This window comes from Ascidiella aspersa, chromosome 3, assembly GCF_963924565.1.
Source record: "Ascidiella aspersa chromosome 3, kaAscAspe10.2, whole genome shotgun sequence".
In the NCBI taxonomy this organism is placed as follows: Eukaryota; Metazoa; Chordata; class Ascidiacea; order Phlebobranchia; family Ascidiidae; genus Ascidiella; species Ascidiella aspersa.
This window is the reverse complement of record NC_139449.1, coordinates 38,046,765-38,071,415: the sequence shown is the minus strand read 5'-3', so window position 1 is coordinate 38,071,415 and position 24,651 is coordinate 38,046,765. Positions and strand designations below refer to the sequence as shown.

Sequence of the window (24,651 nt, the reverse complement as noted above, 5' to 3'; positions counted from 1 at the left end):
TGCGGCCCACTATAATAAAATGTTGGACAACCCTGCAGTAGGCCATAGTAATCTTACAACACTGTGTAACTTAGTAACAGCGTCCAATTATAAAAGAAAAAGCGAATGTGTTGGGGATTTGCTTTGAATGAGTTGGGGATTAGCAGGCCAACTTAGTTGGCCAGACAATGTAAATAAAAGTCTAGTTTACTAGAGGAAGTACATAGACAGTTCTAAGTGCGCTGTTATACATTCAGTCGGATAATTAATTATATTCATCTCTTTTAGTTCGTTTGCACAAGAACAAGTTAGCCTTTAACTACAACATGATATCAAGAAAATAAAAAATAACTTTTCAGCAACTATATTCTATTAGAAATTAAAAAAATGCACCATAGGTTAGCTTCACAGAATCAACAAGTTTAAAAAAAAACAGGATTTTAAAGGGAAGGCCAACATTTTAACAGGATTTTAAAGGGAGACCAACGTCTGTAAAAATGAAGCAAAACAAAACCAAACCATAGAAAGCTAGCTGTATTTGTTTAATTCTCATACCCGTTCATCATCAGGTCAGAGTAGAAATAAAAACAATCAAAATACACGAATTAGAAGCACAAGCGCGAGTAAAAAGCGATAAGAAGTATCAAGTAAAATATTCAGTCAAACATAGGCACACGCTGTGAAGCACAGTTGGCTTTATGCTTGTCACGATTTTAATACAACCTGTCGTTTATCAGTGCAACTTGATTTCCAAATTATGTAAATAATTACGTCAACCTCAGCAAATTTACATACAAATCGACTGTTAAATTGTTCTTCAGGCTGCATTATTTATTAAACGTATGAAGACTTCCTATATAAGTTATCGAAACGTCGGTACATTTAATAAAAAAACTATTGCCGGAAGAATGATTTTGCAATTTATGCATGTCATTTTGTAATTAAACAAACTCAATAACATAGTATCCAAGGTCTTAAATTACACGGGCATACTTCCAAGACAACCTCCATCGATGGGAATACATGAACCTGTGACCATGCTCGAATAATCACTGAGCAGAAAAACTATCACCGAAGTAACTTCTGGTACCTCTGTGAAGATAATCAAAATATATTAAAAATGTTTAACCAAATTACACTTCGTCCTAAAATAAGATCGGCTTTTAGGGTTAAAACAAACATACGCTAAAAAAATATGGACTGCTAATGTAAAAACAAATAAACAGAATATGCGTATTTAACAAACTAATTCACAAAATAATTTAGAATAAATATTGAAATTAAGAACTTATTTTAGTCAACATTCTTTACAATAATAAAATAAAAATGTAAAATACATGAAAATATTTTTTCCTAAAATAACAAAAATATCCCAAGATAACTAAGTTAATTACTTAAAATTAACTGATAAATAAATAAAATATCTAATATAAAAAAATTATACATTCCTGCAATTATTATTTAACCACAAATTTTTAACAAAAAAGTTGTGTTTTTCATGCAATCAACACACTTTTAGCTTTATGTAAGACTTTGGTCTATCAAGTAATCAAATAAAATTAAATTTTAAATAAAAAAAACATTACGTGCAAATCTTCCCAGGGGAATCAAGTTTTTCATATTTTGTGCTTTTTTCGGGTCACTCCAACCTTCTTTTCCCATTTTAGTTTCAACCACTGTTGGGTTTATTGAGTTTACTCGAATCTGGAATAAAAGAGCAACTATCACAATGGTTACTTATCTAGATTTATCAGCCACCATATAAAATTAAATAAAGTGTTAATTACTTGATTCTTAAACAAAGTTTAGCTATATTAGGGTCTTTTAATAACTCGTATCTGAAATGTGTCGGTAATTTTGGTTGCTTTTTTACCTCAAATTACAAATCGTAAACATTACAAATGTTGCTTAATTAGAAGCAAAAACATGTTAAACTTCCTAAAAACTACCACACCCTCACATTATGTGGTCCCAGTTCAAGCGACATTGTTCTTGTAATTTCATCGAGTGCTGCTTTCGATGCAGAATAAACCGTGTAATTCTTGATTCCACGAAGCGAAGCTTGGCTTGAAACATTCACAATACTTCCTCCAGTTTTACGATCAACCATTCCTTTGGCTACAATCTTGATAAAATGTTTTGATTTACAATTTCGAATTATTAAATCAAGCCAAATGACAGTAGTATAAAGACCCTAGACCAGTGGTTCTCAACCTTTTATGGCTTGCTGCACCCCTCAGAAATAATAAATAGATTGCGGCACCCCTACATAATTTTAAAGTAGGTAGTTCACTAGAATGTCTCAATAAGCTGAATTAAAACAACACACATCCACTCTACACAACATAGAAAGTCATAATTGGATTCATTCCACTCTAATCTTACACAAAAAGTTGTAAGAGTTGATCAAAAATCAAATTCTTAAATACTTCTCGGCACCCTTGGGCATTAGAAATGGCACCCCATGGTGCCGCGGCACCCAGGTTGAGAACCACTGCCCTAGAGTGCACTTAATTTTTTACTGACGTTTTAAATGTTTTATCCAAATGTATTGATTTGGTAATTTGGTATAAAATGTTGGTATTTACAATTTTCTTGATCTTAGTTTAGTTTTGGTGGTTGCTACATTAAGTATTAAGTATCTTTTTTAGTTTTAAACTTTAATTTCAATGCTAATGACTCGACTTGGACTCAAGTGACTGAGATTTCAATAGTTAGAAAGTGCTTTGTTAACAACACTGCAAATTTATTCTTACTTGTGAAACCAAAATTGGAGCTTTTACGTTGACTGCAAAAGTTCTGAAATAAAAATGTGAAAAAAATTATTCTACTTAAATAAATTAATACTTGTTCATAAATAAGTTGCGATTAACTAAAATTTCTTAGCGGTTACCAAAGGTGAAAATTCTTAATTGTCAATAAATTTTCTTAGCGGGTAGGCTCTGTTAAAAAATGCTAGAACGAACATTTAACACCACATAAAAAGCCTGTTTTTTATAAAAATATGCTTATATTAAACTTTACCCAACTTGTCAAACACGTCACTTGTAAGTTCCAAAAATGATTCTGAAACAGCGCAAGCAGCATTGTTGACAAGAAGGTCAATGGGGCCACAATTTTCAACAACATTTGTCGTCTGATTGCGGTCAGAAAGATCACATTGTATCACATTTATCGATGGACACTGTAAAAATGTAGCGAGATGTTATAACGTTAATCAAATTTTAATTGTATTAGTACAAACATAATTCAAAAAAAGCTCTAGACCTTGATGAAAATACATAAGGACTACAAAAACAGTAGAAGCATCTAATATTAATTTATGTGATCTAAGATACTTAAGTAAAACTCAAAATAACAAGTGAAGCACAGAACAAAATGGCAAGTGAAAACAGAACATTTTTAGTAATACTTCACATAAAAATAAATTCTACATAAGTGTTAAGCATTGTATAAGTGTTAATGCGCTCCATTATCTGCAATCAAACTATAAAAAGAATCCAACAAAGTTCACCTCCTGCTTTAAAGACACAAGATCACTTTCAGTTCTGCTTATAGCAAAAGTTTCAGCTCCACATTCAACCAACTTTTTCGCAAGATCTCGACCGATTCCTAGAATAAAAAGTTTTTTAGTGTTTTATCAAATACTTTACTAGTGTTAAAATTTCTACTCAGTCTAAGTTGGAGTTAATTGGAACTTATACCATCGTCCTAAAAATGTATGTACATATAGATTTAAAAAAGATATTGCGAACGAGCTTTAAATTGTCAGCACATGGTATATCTGACCATTGATAAAAATATTATTTGTTTTCAATTTTGTTGAGAATTTATTTAAAAATCACATACACGAAAAAAAAACAAGTAAAACTGATTAGAGCTACCTTTGGTGTTGAAAATTGATGCTAGCCACCACTCATATAAACTAATTAAAAAAAACATTTTAAACAGTTTTGTAATCTTTCTCTAAAAAATAAGTCATATACATACATATATATATATATATATATAGAGAGAGAGAGAGAGAGAGATTTAAACAACATATTCTAAATTGACTAACTTACCTTTTCCAGCTCCAGTAACCAAAGCACGTTTTCCATCGAATCTAATGTCCATCTTTACTTCCAGTTGTTTAAACCAATTAATACAATGAAAAAACAAAGAGAAATTAACAAAACAAAGTGCTAAGCAAACAACACCTGCATAATAAGGTACAAATAATATAGTTAAATAATACTGCTAAAAATAAGTTGTAGTTATTGCTAGTGTTGAGATTAATAGCCCACAACAGTTTTTATTGGTGGACTATATTTAAATGTGAAATGTTGCGGCAGTCACATTGGGTTGATAAGAAACAAATGTAGTTTGCATATATCCGTACAATTTATGGGTAGCGCAAAGGCATTACACACATACGTCTACAAGAACTACTGTACTAAAATTACAAGAACTACTATGTCCCAGTCAAGTCATTTGTAAAGCAACTTAAGTATAGTTCAAAGTATTTGTAACAAAACTTTAGTCAAATCAAGTCTTTTTGAATAAATAACAAGTCAAGTCTTTGTCATGAAATTACACGTTAAGCTATTAAAACTTGTAAACTTGCCCGATTACGAGCAATAGCTCAACTCTACTACAAAAGTACGCAAAACTCAATATACAGCAAGGTAATTGTTTTATTTGCGAAAATCAGGATAAAAAACTCAATTTCACAAAATAAAAGCTTAATTAAAACACTTAACCAAGTCATTTGTTCAAAAGACTTCAGTCAAGTAAAATCATTTGAAAACAGTGACCCAATTGAACTCATTACAACAGTGATGATTAGATTAGGATATTGAAGACTCCCGATATATCACGAACAAGCTTGCTTGACGAAACTGTGCGGCCACAAAGCAGGTGCTCTGGGCCGTATATGCATGCCTGTGGTTAATTTACTATTCATACAACAGAAGTTGCATCTAACCTGATTTTCCTTATATTTCAAACCTGAACTAACTTGGGGAGGATTTTTTTTGTTTAGTATCTCCGGAAGTGATGTTGTTACAGACACTTTTAGCAAAAAAAAGTAATATTCGAGCTTATGAGAACAAAGTCAAATATGCAATTTGACAATTTAAGATAATTTTTCGCAGGTTTTGTTACTACAAACCCTGTCAATTCTAAGGATCAACTTTTGTAATTTTGAACTGACAAAGAAATCCCAAAACATCACCGTCTTTTTTCAACAAATTACTGACTTGTAAAAAAAATTGCCAAGTAACATATTATTGCACTTTGATAAACCGGTATAATTTAATTAGATTTATTAATGCACAAAATAGGCAGTTTCAATAGCAATTGATAATAAAGTTGACACAAATTATTTCAATATTGCACAAAATTATAGTTTTAATTATCACACGGTATCTTGGAAAGTAGAAAAACATTTTTTACATTCTAAAAAGAAATTCGAAAATGTCGGTTTTTTTTTTTGGCACAATAGTTAAGGACAAATCTGATTTTTGCTTTTACATTTTACAGTTTATTTATTGCTATGTAACAGTAAATACAATGAAGTATTTAATTACTTTAAACTAAACAAATTTTAATTGTAATTAAACAAACTTACAACAGAGTAGTCAGTGGTTTTAAATTACACGGGCATACTTCCAAGACAACCTCCATCAATGGGAATACATGAACCTGTGACCATGCTCGAATAATCACTGAGCAGAAAAACTATCACCGAAGTCACTTCTAGAGGCTCTGCAAAGATGAAAAAATATGTTTTTTAATTTTATAAACATTTGTGAGATCCATCACTAAGTAAAAAAAGGCACTCAAATAACAATGTAAAATACATGAACCAGAATTACAAGGTAAATTCTTTTAATAAACATAGAATCTATTTTTTAAATTAAGAATTGATTTTTGTTAACATTCTTTGCGTCAAGTGAACTAAAAATTAAAATTTAGAAAACATGGATTTTTTGTCAATTACTGTGGCAAAAAAACATTCCCAGATAGCAGAAAATTAATTCCTTAAAAAAATTGAAAAAAGTTAACTATTATAAAATGAAAAATGTTTTTTACAAATTTCTGCAGTTATCATTTACACACAAAAAAACAAACAAAGAATTTGTTTTGAATTTAAGCATAAACAACATTCTGCAAAAAAAAAAAACTGTTTTCTGTAAATTTAAGACTTATAAAAGTGGTATGGTATATATATTTTTAATTTGAACAAAGAATTTACGTGCAAATCTTCCAAGCGGAATCAAATTTTTCATTTCTTGTGCTTTTTTCGGGTCACTCCATCCAACTTTTCCCATTTCGGTTTCAACCACAGTTGGGTTCACAGCGTTAACTCGAATCTTGAATAAAATGACAATACTGTTCTTTACTTGAATTCGATAATTGAAAAAAGATTCGGACTCGTTTTATTCCCAGGAGTCGAGACCAATTCCAACAGACAAAAATGTCCTGATTTGAACCCCATAAGGCCCCCAACTTTAAAGTGTAAAGTTGGAATAGCACATTCACATATTGTTGGTGGCTAAGTTATACGACACCCCTATGAATAATTGGTGATCCATCCTAATTTAGTTACGTAAAAGTAATCGGACTCAAGATTAGTTTTTTAGCTGGATTTATACTTGGGTACTTTCTATCCGACTCTCCAGGTATCAAACATAATTCAAAAATAACAAATATCGTATAAACGCTTACATTATGTGGTCCCAGCTCAAGCGACATGGTTCTTGTAATTTCATCGAGTGCTGATTTCGATGCAGAATAAACCGTGTGATTCTTGATTCCACGAAGCGAAGCTTGACTTGAAACATTCACAATACTTCCTCCAGTTTTACGCTCAACCATTCCTTTGGCTACAATCTTTAAAATAAGTTTTAAAATACCAATTTGATTTTTTTAAATAGAAAACTTAACTGATTCTTACTTGAGAAACAAGAATTGGAGCTTTCACGTTGACAGCAAAAGTTCTGAAAAAATATTTCTTGTGAAGCAAGTACAAAACCTCCAAACAATGGGAGTTATAAACTTATAATACAACTAATTGAACAACCTAAAATAGTGGTTCTTAACCAGGGTTCGGTCGAACCCTTGGTGTTTGACGCAACTGTTTGAAGGGTTCGGCGAAAACGTCCTCTGAAACGTAAATGCTGTTATTTCAAACTAAATTTGAATCTCTTTTATGTGCCAAGGTGTCATGTAACATTATAAATTGAAAGTTTCGCCAATTTAACCTATATAAATGTAAGTATATAATTTGAACATGCCCAGTTTCAGCTGCTAGGAGGAAGATACGAATACTGAGCGAAAATTTGGGGTTCGACGAACGCTTGCAGAATAACATAGGGGTTCGACAGGTTACCAAAGGTTAAGAACCACTGACCTAAAATATTATTTCTTCTATAAAACTCCACAAAGTAACCAAAGATAATTTGGATAGTTTAGTTTGTGTTTTCTTTGCTTCTAGATGCTTAAATCACAATTTTAGTAACAAATTAGAATTAACTTTATTTCAAACTACACAGGTTATTATTAAATATGGTTTCACAATAATTTAAACCCACTTGTCAAACACATCGCTTGTAATTTCCAAAAATGGTTCCAATACAGCAGTTGCAGCATTGTTGACAAGAAAGTCAATCGGGCCACAACTTTCAACAACTTTTGCTGTTTGCTCGCGATTAGAAACATCACATTGTACCACGTTTATCGATGGACACTGTAAAAATAGTTTATATTAAAGCAGTTGTTATATTTTTATTTACTATTGTATCCTGGCAATTTTAATCAGCAAAATAAAAATACAATACTATAAGTTAATGATTGCAAACCCAATAATGTTATTAAAATACTTAATGGGTAGGTATATATAAGAATCTTTAAATATATTTAAAATCAAATTTAATTTTTTCAACCGTAATGTCTTTGTTAAATAGCAGTGTTGGTTGTTACCTCTTGCTTTAAAGAAACAAGATCACTTTCAGTTCTACTTAGAGCAAATGTTTCAGCTCCACATTCAACCAACTTCTTTGCAAGATCTCGACCGATTCCTAAAAAGCTTACATTAAGTATGACCGTACTTTTGAGCAAATAAAAGTGCTAAAAACTAAGGTACACTGCGGAATTAGTCTAGAATCCTACCACAACAAACATTATTTGGGTTAGGGTGCCGGTTAGCGTTTGGATTTGGGTGAGTCCAGTAATAGTGTTAAACAATATTACTTGACCTACCCACACCCAAACACTAACCGACACCCTAACCCACATATTGTGCATTGCTTAATAATCATTTCAACGTTGTGGTAGGATTCTAGACCAGCGCCCAAAATTATCCTATAAAAAAAGTTACCTTTTCCAGCTCCAGTCACCAAAGCACGTTTTCCGTCGAATCTTATGTTCATTTTTAGATTTAATGCTTATATACAAATCACTAAATGAAATTATACAAGATAAAAAACCGAAAATTAGTTAACCCGCGCAAATCCCATTGACAGCTTCAAAAGAGTGACTTTTCATGTGATCCGTTTATTGAAAAGGAATACTTTGAGGCTAACTGAAATATATTTTGGATTAATAAGATATTAGTCGCACAGTGGATTTTTTTTTCAAACACCAAATTGCAGCAAATTGTAAGAAATGTGCAACAGCAGTTGCAATTACCGGGATTACCCGAACATTTCGAGACGTGTTGACTTTAAACATTTTTTTATTTAGGGGGGTAATTTGATTGATTTAAAATTTGTAAATTCGTTTTGCATTCGGTTTAAAAACTCGACCATTTTGCTTAGAAATGCACTAATTTCTGACGAATCGGGTGAATAATAACTGGTTTTAAACTGAAGTGTACTGTTGTACAGTAAACCGTGTTTCAACCAGCCCAAAAACAAACTAAGCAAAACGGAACAGAATGACAAGCAAAAATTTTTGCCGGTCGGCCAGGATTATAAACTTTCTGTGGACTTTGGATTGATTGCGCTTCAGGAAAAAAAACACTCGTACGTTTTAAATCTCAGGGCTTAGTAATTGTTAGCCAATGTCTAGATTTGTAGTTCTTTTATAACTTTTTTATGTTAGATTTGACGTACCTGTACATTATCGAATAGCGCATATTTTTTTTAAGTTAATTTGATTTCTGAAAGCTTGTGACACCACACCCTGGTATTTTGTGAGCATTTGCGAGTCCCTGAATTAGATGATTGTACTCCAATTTTTTTTTCGAACCAATTTTTTTTCGAACAGATGGACGCCAACTAGGACAAATGAAAACTTGAATGCAGACTGGGTTAGATTATTGCCAGTTAAGAAGTTGCAAAATATATTTCTTTAGTAGAAGGGTAGCAATAAACTTTGTTTCATTGTAGTAAATTTAACTCTAAACGGTCTCTGAACAATTTGTGGCCCCCTAACTCACATTTCAGAAAAATATGTCATATAGGGTCACAGATGAGGTCTCTCAAAACAATTTTAGTATTACTGAGAAAACCTAATTAAAAAAAAATTGTATAAGGCCCCCAACCCCAAACAGTGCAATGTGGTACAGAAACCACAGGCTAAAAATTTTTGTTTTTCCCCAATGTGGCATTAATTAGCTTTCTTATTTTTTTGCAGAATCAATCATATAATTACTTGATCGAGCCGTAATATTTTTAAAAAACTTCCAGCGAATTGAAATTGTAAAAATGGGTAAGTTGATTTTTTTTTCTAAATTTTTTTATGTTTACCACAATTTGAAATATTATTGATAATGTTAATTTGCTATACTGAAGCCATATTTACTAGAATTAGTCAGACTCATAAATGCAGTGGTCAAAATTTTAAACCGTATATATATTTTATTAATTTTTTATAGAAGTATCACTATGTGGGGTTTTAGGGTAAAACAGCTTCTGCTTCTGCAGTTAAAGTATTTACACTGTCTTGGACTGCATTCCTTTTTGCAAAAAGGAAGCTGTTCATCTAAATGTGATTGATTTATTTTCATTAGGAAGTTGTAACATGATACTTGTACGTACAACACAATATACCATTACTGTCTAGGACAGAATAAAAACTTTACTATCATAGCTCCTTGTATTGTTCTTGCGAATGGTGTTTTAACACACTATTTGTTATGTTTTATTTTGGAGCTCTTTAGGTTTTTTAGATGCTATTTTCTTACACACCCAAAGCAAGACTTTCAAATGATTCTCATGATTTTAATGTTAACTTAAAAAATAGAATTAAATGTCACAATAAAATCTATTTAATGCATGATTGTAACTATCTAGCCATACAATGTGTCCGTGTTATATATTACAGTGCATTCACATTTAATCAAATATGTTCTGATCTAATTGATCTAATGTCTTGTTTATTTAATTTCAGAGGTCATAAAAGAAGCGACTTCTGTAATGAAAACTTCTGGCAGGGAATTTAAGTATATTGACATCACCAAAGTAGGAAAGGATGTAGACTTCGGTCAGTTTGACAATATGTGATATATATAATTATTTTATATAAATGTGTTATATTTCAGAATGTAGGGCGTTTTGGCTGTATATCATCAAAAAAAAAAAAACTTCTGAACTTGAAATTTAATCCTAGAGAATGAAAAGTGGCGTAACAAATATTAAGGTTCACAAATAGAATAAAAACCCTAGTTTTATTGTTTTATTTTTTTTGCAACATCGCTGATATCTGAGTAAAAGTTTTTAAATTTAAATGGATTACAAAAGAAATGGAAATGTTTGAAGCTATTGGCTATTGGCCAGGGTTACCATTCCATGAATATTTTATAGATTTGTTCTCATTATTGTTTTGTGTGCTTGGTTTGTCTTGCTTTTATTTTTAAGAACGTTTTTTCGACCGCTTTGATGTTATGCATAGATAAGCACACCATAAGGTATTCTTTAATACATTCACAGTACAAAATTTTTAAACTTAAGAATTTTGCTAGACCGACTGGTACTACTTCATTACAAAGAAGCGTGCTTATTTATCTTTGCAAATATTAACACTCGGTATACCCTTGAATACTCTTGCAGTAAATATTTGTTGAAAATATTTATGTAATCTACATTAAAAATGATACATGTTATATTTTTGTTGAAATATTGAATTGAGATGTAGCTCCGTGACCCTAAAAAAGTTTAAAAGTTCTGTTGATATTGAACAAACACATTTTGGACTCTGGCCTGCCTTTATTTGTCTGTTGTAAATAAAAAACGTCATATCATTAAATGAGTTTTAACACGTTTTAGGAGCTGATACAACAATCTTCCTTTCCAAAAACTTACTTGCATGCTAAACTATTTTTTATGAAATTAAAGTAAATAGTTATTTTTTGCATACATATATAAGGAGTACATATTAATTATTTTTATTTAATTTTTTCCATAATATGGCACTTTTTTCTTTTGTCATCTTAGCATATGCTTACTTCTGTTTTCCTACATATAGGTTTAAAAGCAATATTTTGGTGTTGAATTTAATTTTAGTTTTTTTCCAATTGTTTGTAGAGAAACTTCCTTTTTCCATCCGCGTTTTGTTGGAATCGGTGGTGCGCAACTTTGATGATTTTCACATCACTGGTGCCGACATCGAGAATGTTGCTCAGTGGCAGAAAACTTCACAACAGGGAGTCGAAATCAACTTCAAACCTGCTCGGGTTGTTCTACAGGATTTCACGTAAGAACAACATGATACATTATTGGTGAAAAAAATATAATAAATAATGAATATTTCATTATCTTTAATGTGCTTCGGCCTGTATTTTCCATGTGGTGTGAAATACTTTTCTTTGTGTTAGTAAATCATAAAATCTCGTTAAATTTTAAAAAATAATGTCATGTCTCACCAAATTGCAAAGGAGATCACTTTATAAAGAATGATTCTCCGAGTTCCATTTTATTATTTTGTCTGTTGTTTCTATGCAGTGGTGTCCCTGCTGTTGTTGATTTTGCCGGAATGCGTGATGCGATGGCAAAACTCGGGGGAGACCCGAAGAAAATCAACCCTATCTGCCCTGTAGATCTCGTCATTGATCATTCTGTGCAAGTCGATTTCAACAGAAGGTAATGCTATCCCTAAAAAGTTTAACATTATAATATAGTGTTAATAATTTGGAAAACACTGGAGAGTTTTATGCAATATGTTTTAAGATATTTTAAATTTATGTGAGTAATTTTAAGTGTTTTAAATATGGGCTTGTGCTTGTTGGTTATACTGAAGTGTTCGAACAACATTTATGTATATATATATTTTAATTTTGCTTGTCTAGCCAGCCTTGTAACTTTATAAATAAATTTTAATGATATATCCACTTATGCGATTGCACAACTTCACACTATCGACAATTACTCTTCTAAAAAGAAGAGGTCCGCAGTCGAACAATCTTTATTTGTAAATTGTGTTTCATTTAACTGACAAAAGTTTTTTTGTTTGTCTTCCGATTTTAGTGAAGACGCTGCTTCCAAAAACCTTCAGAAGGAATTCGAAAGAAACAAGGAAAGATTTGAGTTTTTGAAGGTAATAGTTACTTTTATTATACTTTACTGATTTTTTTACTGATTGTCAAGTGACTTTTTTGCTAATGCAGTGTTTATTAAATAACATTGATATTTATATTAGAAAGTATGTTTTTTTGCAAACTTTTATTTAAGTGTTTAGATTTAAGGAAGGTTCTATGATATGTAGTCAAAATTTAACGTTTTCATTGCGGGACCCTATCTAGCGTTTTCATTCTAAACTACCTTGTTTTTTTCTTGTTTGGTTGAACTTTTAACTAATTTTATATATAGTGTCAATATTTTTGGTAAAACACAGAACTAATTATTTTAATTGTCTTATTTTTTTTTTCTGTAGTGTTAAATTCATTTCATTTTGTATATTCTGTTATTTTCGTTTTGTTTTTTGTTTCATTATTTATTTATTTTCGATTATTTTTTATTTTCTGTTATCTTAGTTTCATTTTTTTATAGTGGGGAGCGAGTGCATTCGACGGCCTCTTCATCGTCCCCCCCGGTTCGGGGATCGTGCACCAAGTGAACCTGGAGTACCTGGCCCGGGTCGTGTTCGACGATGGCGAGTGGTTGTACCCCGACAGTCTGGTCGGAACCGACTCGCACACCACAATGATAAACGGACTTGGAATTCTTGGCTGGGGTATGTTAGACTTGTTTGCTTAAAGGTGACAATCTAAAACATAATGTGACAAATTTCTTCTAAAAGTGCTGTTCAAACATTTTTGACCAACACGACCATGATAAATGGACTTAGATGGGGTACGCACTGTTAATATATACCTATGTACATGTCCTCTAGGTTTTGTAGTTCTTTGGGTTACGATTGGGTTATGTTAGACTTGTTTTCTTGGAAGGAATTTGTCAAAGCTTACAGATGAGAACCTTAAACAAAAAATAATGTTTTTAAACAAAAATGAACAACTTTGCACTAATAACAGTGTTTCCTGAGGAAAGTTTTACTTAGCCTTTGTTCACGACCAGAAACTAAAGCGTAAGTGTAACAGTGAAACTTTGGCAACCCAATTAAATTCACTGAAGTTTTTATGTTTTTATATGAACATAACAAAACATAAGATAAGCAGCATCAATAAATTCAAATTTAAGTAATTCATGCTTTTTCGGCCATGTCTTTGCAAAACAGCTTTTAAACTATTAGTTATTATTTTGACTATCACCTGTTTTGTATTTAAAATATGTTCAAAACACGACAAGCGATCCAATTTTAGGTTTTAAACACCTCTAAATCTTTTCAAAAAAAGTTATTTCATAAAAATGTGTGGCAACCCTGTATTTAGAATCACGAATTCGAAGATTTTATTTAACCAAATAACGACAGACTGTATATTGCAGTTTAAACTTTTAGGCTGCCCTATAAAGTAGTTGCCAATTTGTATTTCCGCAGAATTATCACACATAATGCCACTGAATAATCCTAAACCTTCTTAACCACAAACCTAGCTTCAGCCATTGCACCTCAAATTAAAATTGCCTGCAGCATTTAAGATAGCTTTATATTGCAGATAAACACTTAAACGTGGATGTTTATTTACTGTTCAGGAGTTGGTGGGATTGAAGCTGAGGCAGTTATGTTGGGCCAAGCCATTTCTATGATGCTGCCTAAAGTGGTCGGCTATAAGTTGGTCGGGGAAATTAACCCACTTGTGACAAGCACCGATGTCGTACTCACTGTCACCAAGGTTAGCACAAAAAATTAAACCGTTTTTAAGGATTATTGGACAAAACTAAAAACACATTACATTACATTATTTGATTACTAGTTGACTTTTACAATCTCCAAACTTTTAAATTATTCCCGCAATAGGTATTTCAGTTTCTAATTTAACTCAACTCAGTCCTTTATAAATATATTGCAATTAAGTTATACTATTTAAAAGTTATTTTTAAAGTTTATTAACTGAAACGATTTCTTAAGTTGATAATGTGTGTTTACTTTATATTGTAATGTGTCAGTATAATAAATAATGAAAACTGTTTTGACATACTTCAGATTAAACAAATTAATATTTTGGCGAATTTGTTTTTTCACTTGGTGAACTTTTTACATTAGTAAAACTATTTTGATTTTATGTTACTGAATTTAGAGTTTAAATTCATTATTTTTAATCTTCCATTGTTTCTTCTACAGAACCTGCGTCAGATCGGTGTTGTGGGTAAGTTTGTCGAGTTCTACGGCCCCGGAGTTGCTCGTTTGTCGATTGCAGATCGAGCGACAATATCGAACATGTGCCCCGAGTATGGCGCCACCGTGGGGTACTTTCCCGTCGACCAAATCAGCCTCGACTACCTCAAGCAAACAGGTAAGTTTATGAGGGTATGGTGGTAAAATTATTTGTGTTTGTTTTACCCAAAAGGAAAAAAATTGCAGAAAAAATCTCCGTAAATTAAATAAAACTGGTGGGTTTATGAGGATATGGCAAAATTATTGGCATTTGCTTCGGATATTTGATCATATAGCATCACAATCAAAGCTGAAGCCCATAAACCTTTTGTTTTTAGAAAAGATCTCTATAAAATAGAGCGAACTGGTTGGCTTGACAAGGATATAGTGGCAAATTATTGTCGTTTTGTTTAGAGCTATGCCCATTGTCCAGTGTTTTAAGGTGTTCCAACAGTGAATCCCAAACTGTGTGCGTCAAGAAATTGCCAAATGCGCCACAAAACTTTTTTTTTCTCTTTTTTTTTTTTTATTTCGGAAAATAGAACGTTGGAATTACTACCATACATGGAAGCATTTTAGACTTAAATATGTTATACCCATTACAAATTATTAATATTGAGATATTTACATATAGTTGGTGGTGTGTTAAGGGCGATTGTAAAAATACTTTATTGTTGTTCTGTTAAAAGTGTGCCGCGAAATATTTTTAGTGTGCCGCGAGCCAAAAAAGTTTGGGAACCACTGCGTGGTTCGAAACGGTTTCAATTTTTTCTACATTCTCTCATAATATAGCCTACATATTTAACTGCAGCAAAGAATTAGCAGTTAGTATTAAGATCGAAGAATTGCGGTTTCTTAAAATTTTTTAGCGGCCACTAAAACCAAACTTAAAAAAAAACTGGGCATGTCCAATAATATAATAGTTAACCCCATACCCAATACCAAACCTTAAATATATATATATATATACCTTATTTTGTTGTTTATAAGCCTTTTTAATGGTTTGATTGAGACTAAGTGGCAATTTGGAAACCAACACATTAAAATTATCAATTTATACAAAAACTCTATGTTCAGCTCGCGACCAGAAGAAGATTGAGAATGTTGAAGCTTATTTACGAGCGACAAAAATGTTCAGGGATTTCAAGGACGAAAGTCAAGATCCAGAATTTTCCGAGGTAATTACTATTTTATGTTTTTTATCATTGTGTTTTAATGAAACACTTTTCAGACGTTAATCGTAAGCATTCATGTTGTGTGAAATGTATATAATGTTGTTTTAGTCATTTAGAAAACCTAATAGCACTCCTTATGCTTTTTATTTCATTTTCTAAATGGTGTCTTTTTTTTTTTAAGCATTCTACTCTTCACTCTGTAAAACTTACCAAATGTATATTTAAAACTAATAAAAGAAACATTCACAATTTTTATTGATCTATTTATTTATTTAGATTTAGATTTTTTAGTATTTTCTGCGCAAAACTTAAAGTAGTCTACAACTTACAAATCCCAAGTTTCCTAAAAAATAATACATCAATTCAGTTTTATGTGATTCTTGTTAAATATTGTTCTTTGTTCATTTTCCTATTTTAATTGCGACAGGTGGTTCACTATTTATTATTATGCAGCGATAAAAATAATGTTTACAAGTGATCAAGTTATTTTTTTCACCAGAAATTTGAGTTGGACCTCCGAACGATCGTTCCATCGCTTAGTGGACCGAAGCGGCCTCATGATAGAGTGGCGGTTTCAGAGATGAAGAAAGATTTTACCGAGTGCCTCATCAACAAGGTAAGGAGTTGTAATGTTGTTTGCTTTAAAATAAACCAGAAAGAGTATTTTGTTATTTAACTTTGTTGAAGGAAAGGCTATTCAGAGGATTTACAATTGATATTGGAAATTTAAAAACATTTCATTATTCAATCATCTAATGCCATTTTCTAAAACAATATATACAGAAAGCATATTACAGTCGTTTAATATGTTGTGTTCTTTACTTCAATTGTTACATTTCCACTTTATGCTTTTTGATTTTTTTTAGAACTGACATCACAAAACAAGTAGACTTATAAAAACTACTCTTTTCAAAACAAATCAGCAACTGAAATCGATTCTAAATACATTACAAAAAACGAAAACGTTTTCTTCAAATATTTTTTTTTCTTTTAAAAAACTAATTCCATTTTATATATAAAGCACTAAGGGCATTCACCGTCCCCCTAAAACTAGCCCATGTACCCCCAACGGTTTCATGCCCCCGTGTAAAAACCCCTGCGTTACAGGTTTCGTTCAAAGGGTTCGGAATAGCTGAGGAGAGCATCAAATCTTGCGTTGATTTTGAGTACGAGGGTGAAAAGTTCCAGATGAAGCACGGCAGTGTTGTGATAGCTGCCATTACTTCTTGCACTAATACAAGCAACCCGACTGTTATGCTGGGAGCTGGTAAGCCACTTTGTATGAACAACTGCAGTAATCAAAATCGAAACAATATTTCATAATTTTTTTTATTTTTGTTTAAAAAGTGTTGTGCTATAGGTAAAATATTGCGAAGTTTAGTAAAAAAAATTGTGCCTGTGGTAATTTACAAGCTAACTAGAGTAAATATTAGGTTTGTATAGAATTGTATAACGAATGAAAAAAATAATGTTTTAAAATAAGTTTTTTGCTTTGCCATCTTTACCTACATTCTAAACATGCATTATTTTTAAGCTGTTTCACTTTTTCTATTGAAGTTGATAACCCAGTTTAACTTGTGTCCAGGAATGTTGGCTCGTAACGCTGTGCTGGCAGGTCTCACCGTAAACCCTTTCATAAAAACAAGCTTGTCTCCAGGCAGTGGGGTGGTTACCCACTATCTCACAAACAGTGGGGTTCTGACCTTCCTGCAAAAACTTGGGTGAGTAAAAATATAAGCTTACCTAGCAGGCAACCTTAAATGTAATCTGTCATCGTTTTTAATTGATTTCAGAGAACTAGTCCCGTGGTATTTTCGTTTTTTAGTTATTATTATTGTTATTTTTTTAATTGCTAAACTGTGATGTTTTTCTGTGAAACCCAGGCAAATATGTTCGAAATAAGCTCAAAAGTTTGTGTTGACTTTGTTAACGGTAATTTTAAGAAACTTTTCATTAATTTGTTTTATTCAAAAATGTTTATTTAAGGTAAAAAAGAGTAAATGTTTGTTTTGCGACTTGTTTCGCACATTATCGTTAGTTTGTTGGAGTGATTTCATAATCATATGTCAACTTTCCCTATTTTATAAATTTTAAAACGTAACAGCAGCCAGTTAAAAATCAGTACGTTGTTGGCGCAGTTCAGCAACGCTTTTTACCTTAACCCAGGGGTGTCCAACTCAAACATGCTGACGTGCCAATTTTAATCTTATAACTTCTTCCCGTGCAAAAGTTTAGCAACTATTTTTTTTCTAATTTTAAAAGGGCTTTTGTACAAAAAAGTAAAAACAGTATAGTGTTATAATTTTAGAAGTAATTGGTTGTGTCGCAATTGTTTTATATTGTGAATAAACAATAACAATTGGCTGTTTTTTTTGGGGGGGCTGTGTGCCATTGTTCATTAAGTCGCGTGCCTCATGTTGGACACCCCTGCCTTTACCTATTCGACCAACTGCGCCTAAAACATGCGAATAACAACTTAATGTTCCCGTAGGTTCGATATTGTTGGTTACGGATGCATGACTTGTATTGGGAACAGCGGTCCTTTGCCTGAACCAGTCGACCAAGCAATCACTAAGGTACAGCTTAAAGGTTTTACTGTAATATAAAATAACTGTCAAAGATTACACACATGGATGTCAGTTTGGTTTGCGCAAAAGTATGAAAGCCGTGTTAATTTCGGGCTTTTAATGTTTTAAACATGTGATCCTGTTTTTCATACGATTTATTAGACGCTAATTAAACGTGGTTTTGTTCATTAAAAAATATTTTTCAACAATTCTTATTTCAATCCATTCTCTACTTTAATTTCTATTATATTAAAAAAATAATTTATTTAAGATATAAAAGCTTCATGGTGAGATATTTTTACAGATGAAGTCAAGTTTTGTTCTCACTGTTTTACGATCATAGTGTCATCAGGTGGCACGATGAAGAGAATATATATTCATTTTAACCACCTTCATTTCTACTTTGACCTGATGGAGGTTGTGCTTAAACTTGTCAGGATTTCAATACAATTTGTCTTTATACAGTGCCACCTAATTACCCTGTTTACAATTAGACAAATGCGGCCATAAACAAAGAACGATTCTAAGTTTTTTTAATATTATACATTTTCACCACCCATTTATTTTGTTTCCAGGGCGACCTAGTGACGTGTGGGGTACTTTCCGGGAACCGAAACTTCGAGGGTCGCATCCACCCATCGACCCGGGCCAACTACCTCGCCTCTCCCATGCTCGTCATTGCGTACGCCCTCGCCGGAACCGTGCTCATAGACTTCGAACTTGAACCGCTAGGTGGGGTTAACTAGTATAAGTATGTTAGATAAATAAAGTATAAAAAAGGGCAGAATGCAGCCGATACACGATGCCAAGTGGTAATATCGGTTTAGCATAGGTTCGCCCACTTAGTAGAGCGACGGTCCTAGTATGACCGAGGTCGTGAGTTCGAACCTCACCACAGGCTAGTTGTACGAACAGGATGCAGCAAGCAACGGTGCTATGGTTGTTTCTCCACTTGCTCCTCTCTGAGCCTGCGCAGCTCAGTTGGTAGAGCGTCGGCCCGGTATGACCGAAGTCGTGATTTCGAACCTCACCACAGGCTAGTTGTACGAACAAAATGCAGCAGGCAACGGTGCTATGGTTGTTTCTCGAATCGCTCCCTTCTGAGCCTGCATAGCTCAGTTGGTAGAGCGACAGTCCCAGTATGACCTGAGGTCGTGAGTTCGAACCTCACCTTTTATAGTCTTGCTCATATTTAAAGTGTTTTAGATTTTATTTTAAGCTCTACTCTCACTGTCCTAGGTTTCAACGCTGATGGCCGAGCAGTTTACTTGCGCGATATTTGGCCTTCAAGGGCCGACATACAAGAAGTGGAGAAGCAAAGTGTGCTGCCCAACATGTTTAAAGAGGTCTACAGCAAAATAAAGGTGGGCATATGTTACGGTATGAACTGTGTTTTACCAAGCGGCCAGTAACACTAACTTTGTTTATTATGTATATGTGGTTAGGCAATAAGTTTATTGCATACAAGCATTTAAGCTTCTCTCCAAATATTTACCGGTCTAAAAACATACCTTTTTGTTTGTTTATTCATTTTTATTTGTTGATGTCAAGACTTTTGTCTATTATCGTGATGATTCCTCTGAAAAATAAAGCCTTTTCTTATAGACTATTGGCTCCCAAGCCTAAAGTACTGGTTTTAAGCAACATCTGTTTTTCTTGTAGTTTATCTACATTCTAAAGAAATGCGTAATTGTTGTCGTATTGTGTTTTATTATGACGTCACAGGAAGGAAATGAGAATTGGAACTCGCTCAATTGTTCTTCTGCAACTTTGTATCCGTGGGACGCGAACTCTACTTATATTAAGTCGCCTCCGTTCTTTAAAGATCTGGTGAGTAGATTCGCACGAACAACTAAACAATGTGGTATATCGGTAGTTCTTAACGTTTAGCGCGGACCAATGTAATGACATTTTTTTTCTATTTTAATTACCCCTTTTTTAAAATTCGGTTGCCGCTAACTATCAATTAATAAATAAGCAAAACTAGAATGGCCTAAACATTGGAGTTATATCTAATAAAATATTTAGGTTGTAAATTAGCTTAAAACTATTACTTTGAAAAAGGTTAAACTCCCGTGGCAGGAGATTACAAGCACATAAACGGAGGCGAAACAGCTCAATTAAACCTATGTATTCTTTGAACAGAAGTTGTACCTTACGTCGCAAAGTCGAAAATGCTGTTTATATGGTCGCATAATTAAACTAAGTTTAAACTAGTTCTTCTCAAACTGGATCCGTGAATTTTTAAGATGTCGTTTCATAATCTTGTACGTTCATTTTCTGATTTTTTTTATTAGCAATGGCACATCATTCTCATTAATTTTATAGCTAAGAGTATCAGTGTTTATTTTAGGTCGTCAAATATTTCATAAAAGCAAAGAGGTCCACAAATAAAAAAAACATTGGAAAACACAGTTTTTCAAAAAAGAAAAAAAAATTGGGAAGCACGGTCTTACAAAAAAAATGGGAAACTCTGTTTATTCACATTCTCTGTTTAGGGCGAGCCCCAGGCGAAGAGTGTCCGGAACGCCCGCGCCCTTTTGTTCCTTGGTGACAGCGTGACCACAGACCACATATCACCTGCTGGTTCGATCAGCAGATCGTGCCCCGCTGCCCGGTACCTCGTCGATAGAGGGTAAGGGGTTGTGGGGAACTTTATTGGGCTTGTAACATTAATTTATTGTGTAGAAACGTTTTTACTTGATGTTTTTTTGCGTTTTTAGTCCACACTTTAAATTTCTTTAAACTTTTTCAACTTAACATTTTTAGTTTGCAACCTTTTGTGTTAAACTTTATTTGAACTTGCTGTATGTTTTTGGTGTCAAATATTATTAGGCCAGATCCAAAATCCGGTACCTGCTAGTATAATTTTTACCTATTTTTGAATGTTTTACTTTCAACTCACTTATTGTATTCATTGTTACGCAGAATCAAACCGCGCGACTTTAATTCTTACGGCAGTCGTCGTGGCAACGATGACGTCATGGCGAGAGGAACTTTCGCGAACATTCGACTCAAGAACAAACTGATCGGCAAGGAAGCTCCAAAGACGCTTCACATTCCAACTAATGCTAAGGTTTGGGTTTTTAATAATTTTTAGGCGAAATTTAATTATATTCTAAGCGTGCTTGAAAGTCGAAATTTCTACTGTACTTATTTCATATCTTTTACACATAAATGATTGAAATGCAAAGCCTAAAAGATTGACTAGATCGACATTATTTTGAACAGACGTTTCGATGCGAACTTGTATTATCTCCAGTTCAGTTGCGTTTTTGACTTTGCAATTCATTATCAAGCTACATTACAGATCCGTGCATTCCGTACTCAAATGTTTGAAATAATTTAAAGTTTTTTCAGTTAATGTTTTTTTTTTGCTTTATTACGAGGAAGTTTAGTTAACTTTTACTATTAACTCAATATTTTCTAAGAAATTAACATTTGAATACAAAAATAGTTGCGTTAAATTGCAAATTAGGGCTCAAATTCCAACATTAACTGAGTGCCGATACGGTTTATCGTACGAGTACCGATACCTACTCTATCGGACGAATACCGATACTACCACTTGACATCGGGTATCGTATTCGATTCGATATTATCGGTCTAATCTCGATACCTATTATCGGACGAGTACCAATACTACCTCCTGGGTCTGAGGTCCGATATATCGTACATACCTAATGACATCCTCTTGTTCAGATGGACGTTTTTGACGCAGCGATGAAGTACAAAGAAGAGGAAGTTCCACTGATTATTGTGGCTGGGAAGGATTACGGGTCCGGGTCAAGTAGGGATTGGGCTGCTAAGGGTCCTTGGATGCTGGTGAGCCCATCTTTCTGTTTTGTTTAAATTGGTGTAAGCTAAGAGGACTTTTTATTGGTAGTGAGCTATTACGAGCAGTGAGCACATTACAGCTTGTGTGAGGTTTAGTTAGTTTTACAGCTGTGTTGTTATTGCCTTGGATCTGCTAATATTTTCATTATTTACTTTTACCATCCTTCTTGATACCTGTTCAATGTTGATATATAAGTTATGTTAATACTTTATTTTAATGGTTTAAACGTAACTTTGTATTTCTTATAAGCCTGTATACGATTTGGTGGTGTTTGATTTGCATGTCAAAATCCAAGACTTTGTTTATTAAAACGAAAGATAAAATCTTATGGTTGCAGTTTTGGCACCGAATCTCACCACAAGGAATATTTTCTAGCATTCCCTAGCTTCTACAGGAATTGTTCCTAATCCGACTAATTTTAGTTAAATTTCTCGACTGCTGATTTGATACCAATTCATTAGACCAGTGGCTCTCAACCTTTCATGAATCGTGTCCCCTTCCACTGGCTTTCAACAACTTGTGGCCCCCTTGCTTCGTAACTGAAAAAATGCTTCACATAACGTCACTAGAGTTATCTCTAAAGTCATAATAAAAACGACAATTTTCAGTTTAACCGACTAATGATCTAAATAGGATATGCTTGCCTTCCTGAAGCCTCGGGGTGCGAGGGCCACGGTTGAAAAACGCTGCATTAGACCGTATATTTATGAGCTTTTGTACATGTTAAAGTACCCGCTAGTATTTTATTTTTTACAGGTAATAAATAATATACTCCACGTACATATGAAACTGCGCCTGTTTTCAAAAGAATAAAGCAAGTTGAAGCCCTTACCTTCTTCAACCGTTACGAATGTGCTTTGTTTTTTCAGGGAATAAAGGCTGTGATTGCGGAATCGTTCGAGCGTATCCACCGCTCCAACCTGGTTGGCATGGGGATCGTTCCGCTCCAGTTCGCGCAAGGTCAAAATTCAACGTCGCTTGGTTTGGCGGGAAACGAGCTTTATTCGTTCACACTGCCCGATTCAATTAAACCGCGACAAACAATAACTATCGAGGTAAGCCACCAACCAGATTTGGACAACTAGATTTATTTTAGCTTTTTAAAATTAGATTAGAATTAGATCATTTCGAGTTTTCTCAAATTTGATTATAATTAGAATTACCGAATTCTTAAAAAAAATCGAATTTGAACTAGAATTACATTTGATTATTTACATTTTGATTATTTTACAATTTAATTTAAATCAAGAAGTATTCTAGTAAGAGTGTTGATGATCAATATATTTGTGCTAAGTTCGATGTCTTTTAGATTAACATATGTATTTCAGACTATAAAATTAAGTACAAACCAAAGAGTTTTAATTCAAATTCTTTGTTTTGACTAAGAGACTAAAAATGTCGTTGGACAAAGTAGGATTTTTGGTAAAATCCGAATTAGATTAGAACTAGAATTAGAGCGCACAAGCAATTCACAAATTAGATTAGAAGTAGAATTAGCCGAATTTTGCTCTAATTCACTAAACTAGAAAACTAGAATTATCTAGTTGTCCAAGTCTGCCACCAACCCACTGCTTAGGTTTTAAAATTTAAGAACGAACACTGCTATAATATTTATAAAAAAACAGCTCCTCTGGTTAATGTATTTGTTAACCAATGTTTGGCCTTCATATTTAAATCGCCTTTCGTCAGGGTCCACCTGCAACGTTGGTTAACAATTATAATTACCAGAGGGGCTTTTTGTTAAATATTATAACTATGCCCGGTAGCATAAGTTCACATATTAATAAACATTGCCATGTTTCAGTTTTTCACTGAGATTAAGATTAAAAGTGGTTTTACGGTTTTAACTCTAGGAAACCGTCTGCCAGGTTCACTTAACGCATGTGTTGTGTTTTTCGTTTTTATTTTAAAACAATGTCCATATAATCACTTTTTTTTTTCAAACGAGTAGGTGCACGCATTAAGGGCGCATACAGAGACCGGGCGTTCAAACACATTTGTCCCACCACTTAAATAGTGAATTAGAAACAAAAAGTAAATCTTTGTGTTTTTAGACGGACACTGGCATTACGTTCGAAGTACTGGTCCGGTTCGATACTGACGTTGAAATCGCTTATTACCAAGACGGTGGAATCCTTAATTACATGGTCAACGCTCTAATGAAGAAATAAAACTCTGTGCAATCCCGTCCCCTATTTGTATAATATGCAATACAGTATAGTCAGTACATAATACACGTGTTTTAATTGCATTGTTTCGTCTTGTGAAGTATTCGGAAACTGCTGTTATGTGTGTATAAACTATTGCAAAATTGAGAGCTTAAGGCAAAATAAAAGTTTTAAATTACACCAGTAGTGTATGCGTTTGTCAATTTATATATTATTGGGTTGTAAAAAAT

The 24,651-nt window shown here is 33.1% G+C and overlaps 3 protein-coding genes across 3 annotated transcripts; 1 reads left to right on the top strand and 2 right to left on the bottom strand.

Annotated features, from left to right (window-relative positions):
• Nucleotides 1-904: 904 nt before the first annotated feature.
• LOC146162865 (L-xylulose reductase-like) lies at nucleotides 905-4,174 on the bottom strand. Its single transcript, XM_083385583.1, has 7 exons — nucleotides 4,044-4,174; nucleotides 3,494-3,591; nucleotides 3,009-3,163; nucleotides 2,736-2,778; nucleotides 1,940-2,104; nucleotides 1,566-1,683; nucleotides 905-1,071 (listed from the first exon to the last, which is right to left on the bottom strand). The coding sequence occupies exons 1-7, from the start codon at nucleotides 4,093-4,095 to the stop codon at nucleotides 959-961; spliced, it is 744 nt and encodes a 247-aa protein (XP_083241709.1). The 5' UTR covers nucleotides 4,096-4,174; the 3' UTR covers nucleotides 905-958.
• Nucleotides 4,175-5,454: 1,280 nt separating this feature from the next.
• On the bottom strand, nucleotides 5,455-8,408 carry LOC146162864 (L-xylulose reductase-like). Its single transcript, XM_083385584.1, has 7 exons — nucleotides 8,342-8,408; nucleotides 7,945-8,042; nucleotides 7,557-7,711; nucleotides 6,920-6,962; nucleotides 6,691-6,855; nucleotides 6,218-6,335; nucleotides 5,455-5,727 (listed from the first exon to the last, which is right to left on the bottom strand). The coding sequence occupies exons 1-7, from the start codon at nucleotides 8,391-8,393 to the stop codon at nucleotides 5,615-5,617; spliced, it is 744 nt and encodes a 247-aa protein (XP_083241710.1). The 5' UTR covers nucleotides 8,394-8,408; the 3' UTR covers nucleotides 5,455-5,614.
• A 1,185-nt stretch (nucleotides 8,409-9,593) lies between these two features.
• On the top strand, nucleotides 9,594-24,568 carry LOC146162863 (cytoplasmic aconitate hydratase-like). Its single transcript, XM_083385615.1, has 21 exons — nucleotides 9,594-9,675; nucleotides 10,357-10,449; nucleotides 11,490-11,658; nucleotides 11,907-12,044; nucleotides 12,429-12,498; nucleotides 12,951-13,134; nucleotides 14,052-14,191; nucleotides 14,641-14,812; nucleotides 15,751-15,851; nucleotides 16,348-16,464; nucleotides 16,956-17,115; nucleotides 17,434-17,569; nucleotides 18,340-18,424; nucleotides 18,991-19,147; nucleotides 19,655-19,779; nucleotides 20,141-20,245; nucleotides 20,914-21,050; nucleotides 21,344-21,491; nucleotides 22,118-22,240; nucleotides 23,123-23,308; nucleotides 24,308-24,568. The coding sequence occupies exons 1-21, from the start codon at nucleotides 9,672-9,674 to the stop codon at nucleotides 24,422-24,424; spliced, it is 2,667 nt and encodes an 888-aa protein (XP_083241741.1). The 5' UTR covers nucleotides 9,594-9,671; the 3' UTR covers nucleotides 24,425-24,568.
• Nucleotides 24,569-24,651: the final 83 nt, after the last annotated feature.